Source organism: Oncorhynchus nerka, linkage group LG19, assembly GCF_034236695.1.
Source record: "Oncorhynchus nerka isolate Pitt River linkage group LG19, Oner_Uvic_2.0, whole genome shotgun sequence".
In the NCBI taxonomy this organism is placed as follows: Eukaryota; Metazoa; Chordata; class Actinopteri; order Salmoniformes; family Salmonidae; genus Oncorhynchus; species Oncorhynchus nerka.
In genome coordinates, this window is record NC_088414.1 from 9662228 (window position 1) to 9679591 (window position 17364).

General features: G+C 41.7%; 2 protein-coding genes and 1 pseudogene across 3 annotated transcripts in view; 2 read left to right on the plus strand and 1 right to left on the minus strand.

Moving 5' to 3' along the window:
• Positions 1–1571, minus strand: part of LOC115147175 (AP-3 complex subunit beta-1-like) — a 63079-nt gene extending 61508 nt beyond the window's left edge. For both annotated transcript variants that reach the window (XM_065004699.1, XM_065004698.1), the window contains exon 1: positions 1266–1571. In XM_065004699.1, coding sequence (XP_064860771.1) covers positions 1266–1405 — 140 coding nt within the window. In that variant the 5' untranslated portion in view covers positions 1406–1571. The remainder of the gene's footprint in view (positions 1–1265) is intronic.
• On the plus strand, positions 528–2838 carry LOC135562386 (E3 ubiquitin-protein ligase TRIM21-like; annotated as a pseudogene).
• Positions 2839–15249: 12411 nt separating this feature from the next.
• Positions 15250–17364, plus strand: part of LOC115147176 (secretory carrier-associated membrane protein 1-like) — a 35439-nt gene continuing 33324 nt past the window's right edge. Inside the window, exon 1 of the mRNA XM_029689247.2 lies at positions 15250–15486. Within this exon, the coding sequence (XP_029545107.1) occupies positions 15430–15486 (57 nt within the window). The 5' untranslated portion in view covers positions 15250–15429. The remainder of the gene's footprint in view (positions 15487–17364) is intronic.

A 17364-nucleotide genomic window follows, 5' to 3' on the forward strand; every position in this document is an offset into this window, starting at 1 on the left:
ATGAAGAGCAGCACTAGGCTACATGGAACAGACATACCAGTAGACATTCCACTGTATAACGATGACATGAGCACATCGCAAACATTTTTCAGTGAGACCTTTCTACGGGTTAAAACTGCAAGAACTTATAGGACTACAAGGGAAATAGGCCCAGGTGTAGAGAAAGACAGACAAACTAACAGTAAGTGGATAATTCAAAGCTTCCGTGATAAATCAGGTTGAATAAACTTTCATATGATAATGGCTGACTGTTGGGGAGACTTTGCGGGAGAAAATGGCCTTCAGAGAAGACAGTGACTTGAGGCCTTGTCTGGAGCCAGCTGGGGAAAGACTAACCTACTGATAGTTAAATTATAACTGATCCCAACTCCAAGGCCACAGACTGGGAAACATTGATTTACAATAAACCAGATCCTACAGCTGAGTAAGTCAACTACTGGGCATGTATTCAAGATCATAATGAAGAAGATTAAGGCTACATGGACCTGATCCTAGGTCAGCACACTTTCTCTGAGATCCTACGTGAATACAGGCCCTGATTTACAGTAAAAGACGCAGCATGACTGCAGGATGAGGCTGGCCGACCTAGTGATGGAACTGCCCACTGATGGTATCGTCACGTGATGTTGATTGATGACAGAGCACATTTTACACGTAATCGGTTCCTTTTCATCTCACTTTATCCAAAATGGGTTGTTTACAAGGATTTTAAACAATATTTCAATTTATGTTACTGTTTGGCACGTATCCTAATCACTTGAGTTTATGACAATGAGGGGAAAGAAGCTGGGGTATTTTTTTTTTTTAAACCGGCGTTGTACCGAGGACCTTGGAGAACCACATCAATTGACTTGGGTAAGCCAGACTAACTTACAACAGAGCTTCGCCCATGTGCATAGCACAGCTAGCTTTATGTCCGTGTCGATGTTCATTTTAGAATACATTGAACTCTACAAACATAAAAGGACGCGGTGGAAAAACATTGTTGAATGTAAAAATATATGTATGTTAGAGAAAATGTCTGGTGGTGTCTCTTTGTCAACGTGTTGCTTTTTTGTTCATATAAACATGTATTCCAAACACAGGGCAACATTGCTTGCTGTCAACAAACGCGTTTTAAACCGTGAAGCTACCATAGAGATGCAGCTGTTTATCTAGCCAACTAGTTACCACTAGCATCCATCTTAGATATCAAATTAAGTTACAAACACAGTTTACACACAAGTAGGTTAATAAAATGTTTCCTTGCTAGCTAATTGACCTACTTTTTAAAGTTGGTGCTGAACAGGCCAAATCCAGCTCCAGCATTGGAGGAGGTCGGGGTAGTCTCCTGACCAACCTCCACGGCTGAATCCGATCCTCCTTGGTCGTTGTACGACAAATTGTTCGTCGACATGCTCAACATTTTACGTTTCACAAATGTACAGAATTATTTACTGTATAAAGTAAAACTATCGGAAACAAAATCACAGTCGTTAACAGTTTGATGATGCTAATTAGAAGCGCAAAATAAAACTTTGTCCTGAACGTGCAACTTTTTCCCCTTATCCACGCAGTACCGGAAGTATGAGTTGGGTACGTTCGTGTCAAAGTCACATGACAGGGGGAAGAGAAATCAGTCGTCCATAGTTACCACAGTCACAAAGTAATACACCCCGCCCATTTGTTCAATTAACCTCTTACAATTGTATTTTAAACATAACCCTAACCATAACTGTAAACTTAACCCCACTGCTTCCTTATGCCTAACCCTAACCGTAAATGAAAACCAAAAGGCAAATTTTAGTTTTCATACATTTTTACGATAGCCTATTTTGACTTTGCAGCTGTGGTAGCCCCGTTGCCGTGGTAACTTTGGCCGCAAGCCAATCAAATGAGTTTAGGGGTGTACTCAGTGACGCGCGTGCGGGCTAAACGAAAGCGTCCAGTATTTGTGTAATGTAGTTGGCGCAAGAAACTGGAGTTGAAGTAAACTTCAGAGCTAGATGGTTAGCTGTCTGTCTAAATACCCACATCTTATTCCACATGTAGCTAACGTTAGGAGCTTGGAAGGGGCTGAGGAAATGGCTTCAAGTCCCAGATCATCTCTTCCAGAGGAAGATTCCACCTGTCCTGTGTGCTGTGACGTCTTCAAGAATCCCGTCCTCCTACCATGGAGCAGCCACAGCTACTTGTAAAGTCTATCTGCAGCAATGCTGGGAGTTGAAGGGGGTTCGGGAATGCTCCGTTTGCAGAAAGATATTTTCAATGGGTAATCCTCCCTGTTACCTGGCTCTATAGAACTTGTGTGAGGCCTACTCCATGTGTAACTCTGTGTTGTCTGTTCACACTGCTATGCTTTATCTTGGCCAGGTCGCAGTTGCAAATGAGAACTTGTTCTCAACTAGCCTACCTGGTTAAATAAAGGTGAAATAAAAAATAAAAAAATACCTTGAGGAGAGTCTAAAGTGCTCTGCATGGTGAGACATTCGAGTACTATTGTCTGGAGGATAAGCAGCCCATCTGTTTAGTGTGTCAAACTTCTAGAAAACACAAGAGTCATGACCGCTGCCCCAAAGACGAAGCTGTTCAGGGCCTCAAGGAGAAGGTACAACGACGTAAAGACATGGTTTTACAGAGTCACGTTTTTATTGAACACAATACATTGTCTATGTGAGGTGTTTAAATACTGTATACAGATGATTCTACTGTAAGATAAGGTGTTCTTTCGTTTCAGGGTGAACACCAGAGAGCACTAAAACCCTTACAGGAGATGCTAAAGTATTTCAAAGAAGCTACAGACATCTGTACTTCCACAATGCCTCACATTCAGTAGGACGACGTTGAGTTTAATATAAGAGAAAGCAGCAATAATGTATTAGATCAATATTTAATTATGTTTGCATTTGGTTGCCAAATGTTTGATAGAGATGGCTAAATTATAACTTTTCACAGCTAGACTCTGTAGTAGGACTGATTCATTCACTACTGTACCGATGGCTAGCTAAAATCAGACCAGAGTCCGTCAACCAGACCAGGGAATTGGTTTTCTGGATGAAATGTGAGAATTCCAGTAACGTAATGTAATAACAGTTCTCCCACTGTCTCCAGAGACAATTCCAAGACGCAGAGATCGAGATCAAGCATGAATTCAAGGAGTTTCCGCAGTTTCTTAGAGATGAAGAGAAGGCCAGGTTTGACACACTGAGGCAGGAACAGTTTGCAAAGACTTCAGCAATGGTTAATAGGATTGACCAGTTGAGACAAGAGATGTCATCACTTGTAAACACAATTGAAGCTTATAGAGGATGAGCTATGAGATTAAGACACCTCATTCCTTCAGGTCAGGTCTGCTCTAAGTTAACATGATTTGTTGGTGCATTTATACTGATAAATAGTGATAGATAAATAACGGAATTTAATCTGGTAGTCTGTTCTTCTACAGGACTATAATGGAAAGGTAAGTGAGCTGCATCCGGTCTCTCTCTTCTCTATGTGTTCTGAACCGCCACAGCACAACCCCCACTGACTCCTGAATATTCTTCCAGAGCCCAGTGCACACTGCCTGATCCAGATACACAGCTGGTCTCAGGAGCACTGATTGACGTGGCTAAACATCTGGGCAATCTGCAGTTCAAAGCTTGGGAGAAGATGCAGAGGAATTGGATTGTCACTTACAGTTTGTATCCATTTTTAAAAATCTTAGTAAATACTGGTGGTGGACACCAATATTGATAATTAGATATGATATTGATATGAGCAAGGCATATCGTGATAGATTTATTATTCCTGTTAACCTGACCTGGCCCAATGGGCAATCCGCAAGCAGTTGTGTGGACTTCACAGAGCTGTGGAAGTGAACAGAAAAGTGAAAATGTTATATAGGGCTGTTAACGTTGATAACCTGTTAAAGAGTGACATGTTTTTTGGCCACAAATTGTTTTTGATGCCGTTAATCGGGTCTCCATTTCTTCACTGCACAGAACATTTTAAGTGCACGTGTTTCTGCACGGATCCTTTTAGGCGCAGAATTTGACACGGAATACAGCTACAGCAGAGAGGAAGAGAGGCCAAATATTATGGATGTACTGACAAGATACATGTCTCTCCGCCCTAACGATGGGAGTCGTTGTCCCTGTCTAGCCCCTGCCTATCCTTTCTTTGGATTGGTGGATACATCTCATTATTGTAATCCTTTTTTGAATACTCGATGAGGGTTGTTGAGGTCAACCGCCTGTATTCAATGGAGAGGTGCTTTGCTACTATCCTCATACCAGATTTTCGGTGGAAAATCTCTTTCCCTCCAACAGGTGGCGTTTTTTCTCTCGTTTTTTTCGCCCACCAGGTAAGGAGTTTTTGTATGGAGATCAAATGAGTGTCGAATTTGGTCAACAAAAAACTGAATGGCTTATTTGCCTCATGAGGTTTATTTGATGGAATACTGATGTGTGTATGTGCAGTACCAGTCAAAAGTTTGGTCACACCTACTCATTCTAGGGTTTTTCTTTATTTGTACTATTTTCTACATTGTAGAATAATAGTGAAGACATCAAAATCAAGAATAACACATATGGAATCATGTAAAATCACACCAAAAAAGTGTTAAACAAAAAAAATGTAGCCACCCTTTGCTTTGATTACAGCTTTGACATTCTCTCAACCAGCTTCATGAGGAATGCTTTTCCAACAGTCTTGAAGGAGTTCCCACATATGCTGAGCACTTGTTGGCTGCTTTTCCATCACTCTGCGGTCCAACTCAACCCAAACAAGCTCAATTGGGATGTGGTCGGGTGATTGTGGAGGCCAGGTCATCTGATGCAGCACTCCATCACTCTCCTTCTTGGTCAAATAGCCATTACACAGCCTGGAGGTGTGTTTTGGGTCATATTGTCCTGTTGAAAAACAAATGATAGTCCCACTAAGTGCAAAGCAGATGGGATGGCGTATTGCTGCAGAATACTGTGGTTGTCATGCTGGTTAAGTGTGCCTTGAATTCTAAATAAAGCGCCGACAGTGTCACCAGAAAAGCACCATCACACCTCATCCTCCATGCTTCACAGTGGAAACCACACATGCGATATGTGAGATCATCCAGAGATCATCCGTTCACCTACTCTGCGTCTCACAAAGACACGGCAGTTGGACCAAAAATCTAAAATTTGGACTCATCAGACCAAAGGACACATTTCCACCGCTCTAATGTCCATTCCTCGTGTTTCTTGGCAAGTCTCTTCTTATTATTGGTCCTTTGGTAGTGTTTTCTTTGCAGCAATTTGACCATGAAGGCCTGATTCTCCCTTGAAGATGTGTCTGTTACTTGAACAATGTGAAGCATTTATTTGGGCTGCAATCTGAAGTGCAGTTAACTCTAATGAACTTATCCTCTGCAGCAGAGGTAACTCTGGGTCTTCCTTTCCTGTGGCGGTCCTTGTGAGAGCCAGTTTCATCATAGCACTTGAAGAAACTCTCAAAGCTCTTGACATTTTCCGCTTTAACTGACCTTCATATCTTAAAGTAATGATCGACTGTTTCTCTTTGTATATTTGATCTGTTCTTGCCATAATATGGACTTGGTATTTTACCAAATAGGGCTATATTCTGTAAGCCACCCCTACCTTATCATAACACAACTAATTGGCTCAAACGCATTAAAAGGAAAGAAATTCCACAGATTAAATCTTAACAAGGCAGAACTGTTAATTGAAATGCATTCCAGGTGCCTACCTCATGAAGCTGGTTGAGAGAATGCCAAGAGTGTGCAAAGCTGTCATCCAGGCAAAGGGTGGCTACTTTGAATAATCTCATATATAACATATTTTTTTATTTGTTTAACACTTTTTTGCTTACTACATGATTCCATATGTGTTATTTCATAGTTTTGATGTCTTCACTATTATTCTACAATGTAGAAAATAGTCAAAATAAAGAAAATCCCTGGAACGAGTAGGTTTGTCCAATCTTTTGACTGGTATATATACAGTGCATTCAGAAAATATTCAGACCACTTTACTTTTTCCACATTTTGTTACGTTACAGCATTATACTACAATTGATTAAATAGATTTTTTCCCTCATCAATCTACACACAATACCCCATAATTTCAAAGCAAAAACAGTAAAAGTAAAAACTGATAACATTTAAATAAGTGTTCAGACCCTTTACTCAGTACTTTGTTGAAGCACCTTTGGCAGCGATTACAGCTTTGAGTCTTCTTGGGTATGATGCTACAAGCTTGGCACACCTGTATTTGGGGAGTTTCTCCCATTCTTCTATGCAGATCATCTCAAGCTCTGCCATGTTGGATGGGGAGCATCACTGCACAGCCATTTTTAGGTCTCTCCATAGATGTTAGATCGGGTTCAAGTCCGAGCTCTGGCTGGGTCACTCAAGGACATTCAGAGACTTGTCCTGAAGCCACTCCTGCGTTGTCTTGTTTGTGTTCTTCGATCCAGTCTGAGATCCTGAGCTCTCTGGAGCAGGTTTTCATCAAGGATCTCTCTGTGCTTTGCTCCGTTTATCTTTCCCTCGATCCTGACTAGTCTCCCAGTCCCTTCCGCTGAAAAACATCCCCACAGTATGATGCTTCCACCACCATTATACACCATAGGGATGATGCCAGGTTTCCTCCAGATGTGACACTTGGCACTCAGGCCAAAGAGTTCAATCTTGGTTTCATCATACCAGATAATCTTGTTTCTCATGGTCTGTGAGTCCAAGTGGGCTGTCACGTGACTGAATAAATATGGTTTGGCCCCTAAAACCCTCACAAACCTTTACAGATGCACAATTGAGAGCATCCTGTCGGGCTGTATCACCGCCTGGTACGGCAACTGCACTACCCGCAACCGCAGGGCTCTCCAGAGGGTGGTGAGGTCTGCCCAACGCATCACCGGGGACAAACTACCTGCCCTCCAGGACACCTACAGCACCCGATGTCACAGGAAGGCCACTAAGATCATTTTTTTATTTTATTTTTTTATTTCACCTTTATTTAACCAGGTAGGCTAGTTGAGAACAAGTTCTCATTTGCAACTGCGACCTGGCCAAGATAAAGCATAGCAGTGTGAACAGACAACACAGAGTTACACATGGAATAAACAATTAACAAGTCAATAACACAGTAGAAAAAAAAATAGGCAGTCTATATACAATGTGTGCAAAAGGCATGAGGAGGTAGGCGAATAATACAATTTTGCAGATTAACACTGGGGTGATAAATGATCAGATGGTCATGTTCAGGTAGAGATATTGGTGTGCAAAAGAGCAGAAAAGTAAATAAATAAATAAAAAAACAGTATAAAAACAGTATGGGAATGAGGTAGGTGAAAATGGGTGGGCTATTTACCAATAGACTATGTACAGCTGCAGCGATCGGTTAGCTGCTCGGATAGCTGATGTTTGAAGTTGGTGAGGGAGATAAAAGTCTCCAACTTCAGCGATTTTTGCAGTTCGTTCCAGTCACAGGCAGCAGAGTACTGGAACGAAAGGCGGCCAAATGAGGTGTTGGCTTTAGGGATGATCAGTGAGATACACCTGCTGGAGCGTGTGCTACGGATGGGTGTTGCCATCGTGACCAGTGAACTGAGATAAGGCGGAGCTTTACCTAGCATGGACTTGTAGATGACCTGGAGCCAGTGGGTCTGGCGACGAATATGTAGCGAGGCCAGCCGACTAGAGCATACAAGTCGCAGTGGTGGGTGGTATAAGGTGCTTTGGTGACAAAACGGATGGCACTATGATAGACTGCATCCAGTTTGCTGAGTAGAGTGTTGGAAGCCATTTTGTAGATGACATCGCCGAAATCGAGGATCGGTAGGATAGTCAGTTTTACTAGGGTAAGCTTGGCGGCGTGAGTGAAGGAGGCTTTGTTGCGGAATAGAAAGCCGACTCTTGATTTGATTTTCGATTGGAGATGTTTGATGTGAGTCTGGAAGGAGAGTTTGCAGTCTAGCCAGACACCTAGGTACTTATAGATGTCCACATATTCAAGGTCGGAACCATCCAGGGTGGTGATGCTAGTCGGGCATGCGGGTGCAGGCAGCGATCGGTTGAAAAGCATGCATTTGGTTTTACTCGCGTTTAAGAGCAGTTGGAGGCCACGGAAGGAGTGCTGTATGGCATTGAAGCTCGTTTGGAGGTTAGATAGCACAGTGTCCAATGACGGGCCGAAAGTATATAGAATGGTGTCGTCTGCGTAGAGGTGGATCAGGGAATCGCACTCAGCAAGAGCAACATCATTGATATATACAGAGAAAAGAGTCGGCCCGAGAATTGAACCCTGTGGCACCCCCATAGAGACTGCCAGAGGACCGGACAGCATGCCCTCCGATTTGACACACTGAACTCTGCCTGCAAAGTAATTGGTGAACCAGGCAAGGCAGTCATCCGAGAAACCGAGGCTATTGAGTCTGCCGATAAGAATATGGTGATTGACAGAGTCGAAAGCCTTGGCGAGGTCGATGAAGACGGCTGCACAGTACTGTCTTTTATCGATGGCGGTTATGATATCGTTTAGTACCTTGAGCGTGGCTGAGGTGCACCCGTGACCGGCTCGGAAACCAGATTGCACAGCGGAGAAGGTACGGTGGGATTCGAGATTGTCAGTGACCTGTTTGTTGACTTGGCTTTCGAAGACCTTAGATAGGCAGGGCAGGATGGATATAGGTCTATAGCAGTTTGGGTCCAGGGTGTCTCCCCTTTGAAGAGGGGGATGACTGCGGCAGCTTTCCAATCCTTGGGGATCTCAGACGATATGAAAGAGAGGTTGAACAGGCTGGTAATAGGGGTTGCGACAATGGCGGCGGATAGTTTCAGAAATAGAAGGACAGCAATCACTCGAGTCACTGCCTGTTCACCCCGCTATCATCCAGAAGGCGAGGTCAGTACAGGTGCATCAAAGCTGTGACCGAGAGACTGAAAAACAGCTTCTATCTCAAGGCCATCTGTTAAATAGCCATCACTAGGCAGCTTCCACCTGGTTACGTAACCCTGCACCTTAGAGGCTGCTGCCCCATATACATAGACTTGAAATCACTGGGCACTTTAATAATGGAACACTATGCCACTCCGACATTGCTCATCATCATTTTTATGTATTCGTTCATTCCATTCTTTTACTTTCAGGTTGTGTGTATTGTTGTGAATTGTTAGCTATTACTGCACTGTTGGAGCTAGAATCACAAGCATTTCGCTACACCCGCAATAACATCTGCTAAGCATGTGTATGTGACAATTAAAAATGTGATTTCATTTGAGGAGTGGCTTCCTTCTGGCCACTCTACCATAAAGGCCTGATTAGTAGAATGCTTCAGAGATGGTTGTCCTTCTGGAAGATTCTTCTATCCACAGAGGAACTCTGGAGCTCTGTCCGAGTGTCTGAATACTTTCCGAATGCACTGTATATGACACGTGACATCACGGCAACTTTGAGATAAAACACTTTATATTAGAGGTGGCTATGCATATTCGTGGTATGATGCTAGTAGCATAGCGTTTATCGCCATTGAATACAGGCGGTTGACGTCAACAACCTCTGATCAAATATTCAAAAAATGGGATGTATCCACCAATCCAAAGAAAGGATAGCCGGGAGCTAGACATCCTGCTGTTCTGCTTTGTGGACTACGATTCCCATTGTTAAGGGTGGAGAGACATTTATCTTGTCAGTATATCCATAGTCTTTGCCTACATTCAATGCTTGCGCCTCTACATTATTGTGTAAACAGTATAACTTTAGACCGTCCCCTCGCCCATACCCGGGCGCGAACCAGGGACCCTCTGCACACATCAACAACAGTCACCCACAAAGCATCGATACCCATCGCTCCACAAAAGCCGCGGCCCTTTATTTCAAGGTCTCAGAGCAAGTGATGTCACCGATTGAAACACTATTTAGCGCGCACCGCTAACTAAGCTAGCCGTTTCACATCTGTTACATTTATAGTAACCAAAAACTCAAAATTGGCTAAACCTAACATTATGCACACCACTAACCTTATCCCTAACCTTAAACTAAGACCAAAAGCACAATTTTGTTTTCATTCACGTTTACGATATAGCCTATATATCGTAAAAATGTATGATAAACATTTGCTTTCATGAAAACAAAAATTTGAAATAGGTGGTGTTTATAACTTTGTGGCTATGGTAACTAGTGACAACCCCTTTACATTACTGAAGACTATGTGCCTCTTGCCAAAATCATGTAAAAGTTATGCCCAATATTACCGGATATGTTTTTTTTCTTTTTTTTCTGTTGTGAATTCATGAGCATGTCACGGGCCGTTTTAAACTAGTCGCAAACCGGTATTTTGGGGTTTGACAATAAACATTGTTTGTCCAGCTAGTCATGTTACCTAGCTAGCTAGCAACCTGATAACTTGACCACTGACTAGGCTACGCACAAATTTGGATGGCACAGGAAGAACTGAAAAGGAATAGGCTACTCAACAACAACGAAAAGGAGGGTGGTTTGTCGGGGTGGATGTATAACGCGAATGTCTAGCAACCCAAAGGTTGTGAGTTCGAATCTCATCACCGACAACTTTAGCATTTTAGCTAATTAGCAACTTTAACTACTTACCACTTAGCGTGTTAGCTAACCCTTCCCCTAACCCTTTAACCTAACTCCTAAACTTAACCCTAACCCCTAGCCAAGCTAATGTTAGCCACCTAGCTAGAATTCGTAACATATTGTACATTTTGAAAATGCATCATATTCATAATATAATTCGTAAATGATATATCTAATGCGAATTGTAATTTGTAACATATAATAAAAGGTTGATGGATAACCACAAGTGAATACAGACCATACGAAATGTAACGTATCATACTAAATGGAGTATATTGGATTTACTTGCATAATAATATGAAATGCTCGGAGACCAGGTTGGGCTACTCAAAGAGATGCTTCAAAGGTACATTAGGCTGCATTTGCAAGAGTGGGGTGTGTGTATGTAAGAGTAAGTGAGAGAGCGGGTGTGGGAGGGAGGGAGAGTGGAAGACTAGAATGATCTGAACAGTACAGATGGCTACAGAGTTTTCATAACATTGTTGGACAGGTTTAAAAGATCCTTGTTCTTTTGTATCCATAAAGCAATTTCTTTTTTTTCCTATAGTCACACTCCTTTAGAATGGCTGAAGCTTTAACAGTACTTAAAGCTGTGTGTGTGTGTGTGCTGTGCACAAGTGTTCAACTTCAAGAGCACTGATAAGAGAAAGTAGGCCTACTTAAACATTGGGAGGATTAATAGTTGTATGTTACAATGACATTTGTGTTGTTCATGGTAAAATTCCATTAACATTTAGATGTAGATAATTGAGTTCCGTCCCTTACAGTCAAAACATAGTATGCCTGTAACTCAATGCACTGTTTTTTTAATGGAAAAAATAAAATAAAAATAGGGCCAAATTTGTGCAAATTCTAAAATTGCGACAAACTAATGGCATTAACTCGACAGCCCTAATTTTCTACAAACCGATATGATCTTGATATCGACTCGGAAAAATGCAGCTGATGTCTTTTTTTTTTTTTTCATATCGGTGCCCATCACTCGTAAATACTTTTACCACTAAAGTTTATTTCTTCCGAAAAATACTATCACTGGTATGTGCCTTGGTACCCAGGTGTACACATTAACCAACAGGTTTCTGTGCCTTTGCCTAAGGCTTAGGGCATACAAATGTTACTATGTAATGTACAAGCTAACTCCATCACTGAGAGTAGGGAACTACTAGGAATCTGACCTGTTCATTGTCGGGTCAACAAGAAGACCGAAGAGGGTGCAAACAACGAGAACACCAACAACAACAAAAAATCAACCACTGATTTAAGACTAAAGTATCTCTGATCTTTCCACTCAGATCCTGTGATTCTGGACCCCAACACTCACAAATTGTCCTGTCTGATGATCTTACCATTGGAACACACTTGGAGCGCAGCATGCAGCTTCCTGACAACCCAGAGAGGTTTGATAAATGGCCCTCGGTCCTGGGCTCTGAGGGCTTTGACTCAGGCTTACACACTTAGGATGTTGTGGTTGGGGAAAATGAAGAGTGGATGGTGGGTGTTCTATTAGAGTCTGCCCTGAGGAAGGGAGAAATAAAGACTAGAGACCAGTTCTGGGGTTTAACACACTTGTATGGTACATGCAAAGCTTTCCCCCACCAAAATGATCAAATTTTCCTCACTGTAGACTATACCAGGACAATTAAGAGTGCAGCTGGACTAGGACAAAGGAACACTCATTCTCTAACCCTGATAATGCCACACGTTCACACACACTTTTACTGAGAGAGTCTTTCCATATCTTGGTAATAACAGCTAATACCCTCTGACGATCTTACCTGGAGAGGTCACTTTAGTGATATCACCTGTCAAGGGTAAAGCCGATCCTGACTCTGACAATGAAGATGAATTGAAGAAGAATGCTTCTTTGTCATTTTCAGATCACGAAAACTGGTGTCTTTTGATGTTTTTCAGTGGAACTGCAGTCATAACCAGCTGATACCAGTGGCATTTGTTGTAAGAAAAATGCTCTGTTCATTTGGATTTTAGTTGATGTTTCATGTTGATATGTCACCAAGAAATATTTTCATTGTGCCATTTTCTTTGACTTGAGAGAAGAGAATATTTTATGTAAAGGTTAATGAGTCCATTAAGACATGATTAAAACAATTCATTTTTTTAATCGGACAGAAGTCACTCTTTATTATTATTATTCTGATAAATCTCTAAACGCTGCCATCTGGATCTGAGCTCAGCATAATACTGTTTCATCAATGAAACTGTTTGTTTCCTGAAGAATGTCTGTTACTGTAGATGGCAGCAATGGACCAGTATTTGATTAGGCATGACTGCAAACTGCTGACTTAATTTGACTGTGAAATAGAAGCACATTCAGCCAGCCATGTTCACCAACATCAGCAAAAGGAGAACAGAAGATACTGACCCTACCGTTATGCTGTTTTAGTGAGCTGCACTGTGGTCAGAATGCAGTCACGGTTACATTAAGACACTGTGAAGCCTGGCTTGAGATATGGGTCGGAAAACGTACTTCAGTGCAGGAATGGGATATGCCTCTACTCAATGTTACCTGTATCCACACTGATACATCGAGAAGCTTGAAATACTGCTGCCCTTTTCGTCCTCATGCTAGCTAACAGTAGCCACCTCAACCATTTTGGAACATTGTTCATTGCGACGTGCGCGACGTGCTATTTCATAATGGCTGCTGTGGCTACTGCTAGCTAGCAGTATTTCAATCTTCTGGATGGAGCAGTGTGGATAAAGGGATATTTTTTTCTGAACTTATCTGGTGCCGGCTCCACAGTGTCTTAATGTAACCATGATTGCGCTACGACCCAGTGCAGCTCAGTAAACAAGCGTACTGGTAGGGTCGGTATCTTCTGTGCTGTAACATTTGGATACTCATTGATTTACCCAGTTTTTTTTCCTTCAGTTTCCTCTTGCTTGAGGCTAGCTAGGACTTTCTTGGAGATACCCTGTGGTCACCCTTCTCTTGTGACCAGGCTGCATCTAGATAAATTGGAAATCGCTTCCTTGTCTCCTTCTGAGAGAACTGAACAGATGAAGGTAAATTCATATTAGACTTCCTGTCCCATGTTTCCAGATCAGTGCAGATGAAGGAAATTAGAAAAAATTGGTATTGGGGTTGCGTCATCAGATACAGTACATTGCTCATATAGAGATGACTATTTTGTTATATTTCATTGCCACTGTCGAATGCATTTAATAATTCCCTGAAGAATACTCCATGTAGCCCTCAAAATAACCCTACAATGATGATGATTCATTGATTAGCTGACCAGTGATTGAGTATGTTTACATGCACACTAATAATTCAATATTAAACTGATTATGGCAGTAGGCAGAGCATGGCAATAGTCATTAAACCACTTTACTCTGCTTATCTTAATCGGAGTAAAAGGTCAGAAACAAAGCAAGCATATGCTGATTACAACCTGGTTTTCTGAGCAATCTTTAGAATTATTAGGACATGTAAAACAGATGAATCAGCATTCTAGCTGTGTATTTGATCTGCGCATGTGTCAGCACCGGTAGCGCAAGCCTCCCTCTTATTAGCCTAAGCAGCCGGTAGTGGGCGCTAGAGCTGCACTATTGTCTAGGATTTATTGCCGGTAATAGGTGTCGCTGTAATGGGCGCCCCCCACCCTACCTCCTTGTCCAAATAAAATATTGAAATATTGATAATTTATTTGACCGAGACGCACAACGACAGAAAGATGCATCAATCTAAGATAAAGCATTGAGCGTGCGAAACAGCACCCCTTTGTCTGTGGCATTGTGTTGTTTGACAAAAGTGCACATTTTAAAGTGGCTTTTTGTCCCCTTCACAAGGTGCACCTGTGTAATGATCATGCTGTTAAATCAGCTTCTTGATATGCCACATTTGTCAGGTGGATAGATTTTCTTGGCAAAGGAGAAATGTTCATTAATAGGGATGTAAACAAATTTGTGAGGAATAAGCTTTTTGTGCATATGGAAAATGGGGGAAAATTTCAGCTCATGAAACATGGAACTAACACTTTTATATTTTTGTTCCATGTATGTAATGAAGAATTGATCAAAATACAGAAGTACAATTAAAGGGTAAGCAATTCACAAAATGAACGTGAAAAAGTGTCAGGGCTCTGTGCTGGCCAGTCAAGTTCTTCCAAACCGATCTGAACAAACCATTAACTTGTTTTTGTATGGACCTTGTTTTGTGCATGTCATGTTGAAACTGGAAAGGGCTTTCCTCAAACTGTTGCCACAAAGTTGAAAGCACGGAATCATCTAGAATGTATGCTGTAGCGTTAAGATGTCCCTTCACTGGAACTAAGGGGCCTAACCCGAACCATGAAAAAACAGCCCCAGTTGAAAGTCACTGAGCTCTTCATTAAGGCCATTCTACTGTCAATGTTTGTCTATGGAATTTACATGGCTGTGTGCTCGATTTTATACACCTGTCAGCAATGGGTGTGGCTGAAATAGCAGAATCCACTCATTTGAAGGGGTGTCCGACCTCCGAATCAAATAGGCTTTGCAAAAAATAACATGGAATGTTTCTTTTGATCAAGTGGTCTGATTTCAGATGTATCCGTGTAAACTGCATTATTAATAGGGAAATCCGTCTTCTTGCAAAGCATGTACACGAACTATTATTTTAATCTGACAATCCACAATAATTAGATTATTCTGTACATGTACATGTAACGGTACTCATTGATGTTGATCACATTTTACAGGGGTAAGCAAAGCAGACATCACTTCCGAGATCCTGCCATTTTGCTGCTGATGTTCAAAGCAAGCCGCGTCCAGACTAGCTGGTTCTGGCTGCAGCCATTGTTTTGAAGTACAGCTCATTATTTTTTTTAACGAGACTAAATCAGTTTTTAACAATTGAAGACGTCATCAAAGTAGAATGTCAGATTTCGACCACAACCCGTTCGCGGACCCTGAATTCAATAACCCTTTTCAGGTAAGTGAAATAGCTAACTCGCCGGTATGTCATTTGGCTATGCTAATTTGTTAGCCTGCTAATGTCAGTTATGTTTAATTGAATTTAGCTAGCTTTCTAGCGATGACAGTGTCAAGTCGTTTCCTTTGGCATGCCAGCAGTTACGCCATCATTAGTCTAAACAGTTTCTTTTGCATTTAAAACGAGAGTTTTTATTGAGCAAATGCCGGTAGATCCCTCCCGGTTTCGTTTGCTTCGAAACGTTTTGTAACATAAGCTGCGTAATGAATCATTTACGCCCCAGCTAACGTTCATTATAAACGGGGTGGTTCGAGCCCTGAATGCTGATTTGCTGACAGTCATGGTATATCCGTAAACCACGGGTATTACGACAAGTATTTTTACTGCTCTAATTAAGTTGGAAACCAGTTTATGATAGCAATAAGGCACCTCGGGGTTGGTGGTATATGGCCAATATACCACACGCCCTCGTGCCTTATTGCTTAACTGTAGCACTTGCTAACAAACGTTTAACTTCAGCAAGTCTTTACTTTAAACAAAGAGAACGTTGTATCAAGCAATTTATTTACAAACTATAGCTAACTAGCAACCAAGCTAGATGATGATGTCGCTTATTGCCATTCAATTGTGGAGTTATCACTTTGTGTCCTGTTCAGCCAGGCATAATTTTTCTAGTTGCTACTTCTAGCAAACGTTAGCTATTTTATGACTTGTCACTCATCTGTTGTTGGGGTGCGTCTTGACACCTGAAGTGTTTTAACATCTGATAGTTAGTTCACTAGGTAGACAGAGGCAGCGTATAGGGTCTGACATTACTCACACAAAGGTAACGTTAACTGTTGCCTCATCTCTTGATGATTCTTTCACTAATGTTTACATGTGAGTTTTTCAATTTAAGGACAACTTGTTGAGGTTGGTAGGCAGCTAGCCCAGGGCCTACATGATGAGACTTCATCAGACCCGAATTGTTGCTTGTAGTGGACTGTGTGGCACTGACAAATTGTATAGTTATGGGGCAACAATGTAGCTTTATACATGTCCAAAATACACCCATTCCCAACTGACACAATGCAGGTTAATCTTCAAAATCAAATTTTGTCACATGTTTTGTAAACAGGTGTAGACTAACAGTGGAATTCTTACTTACGGGCCCTTCCCATCAATGCATGGAGAAGAAAAATGGATAAAATAACACAAGTATTACACATTGAGTAAATATAACTTCGCTATAAACACAGTGTACCAGTACTGAGTTGATGTGCAGGGGTACAAGGTAATTGAGGTAGATATGTGCATATGGGTAGAGATAAAGTGACTGGGCAAGAGGATAGATAATAAACAGTAACAGTATTGTATGTGATGAGTCAAAAGATAGTTAAATAGTGTCACGGGACAGCTCGCGGCTGTGTTTCCCTTTGTAATACGTGAAAGTTTACAACATCTGAAGAGCACCAGAGCCCGTGTAGGATGCGTTCTTGGTCCTGTATTGACGCTTTGCATGTTTGTCGGAGGGCGTAGCTGGATTTCTTATAAGCATCTGGATTAGTGTCCAGCTCCTTGAAAGCGGAAGCTCTAGCCTTTAGTTCAGTACGGATGTTGCCTGTAATCCATGGCTTCTGGTTGGGATATGTACGTACGGTCATTGTGGGGACGATGTCGACGATGCACTTATTAATGTTGCCGGTGACTGATGTGGTAAACTCCTCAATGCCATCAGATGAATCCCAGAACATATTCCAGTCTGTGCTACCGAAAAAGTCCTGTAGCTTAGCATCTGACTGTATGACTGTATGTTTGTTTTACTCCATGTGTAACTCTGTGTCGTTGTATGTGTCGAACTGCTTTGCTTTATCTTGGCCAGGTCGCAATTGTAAATGA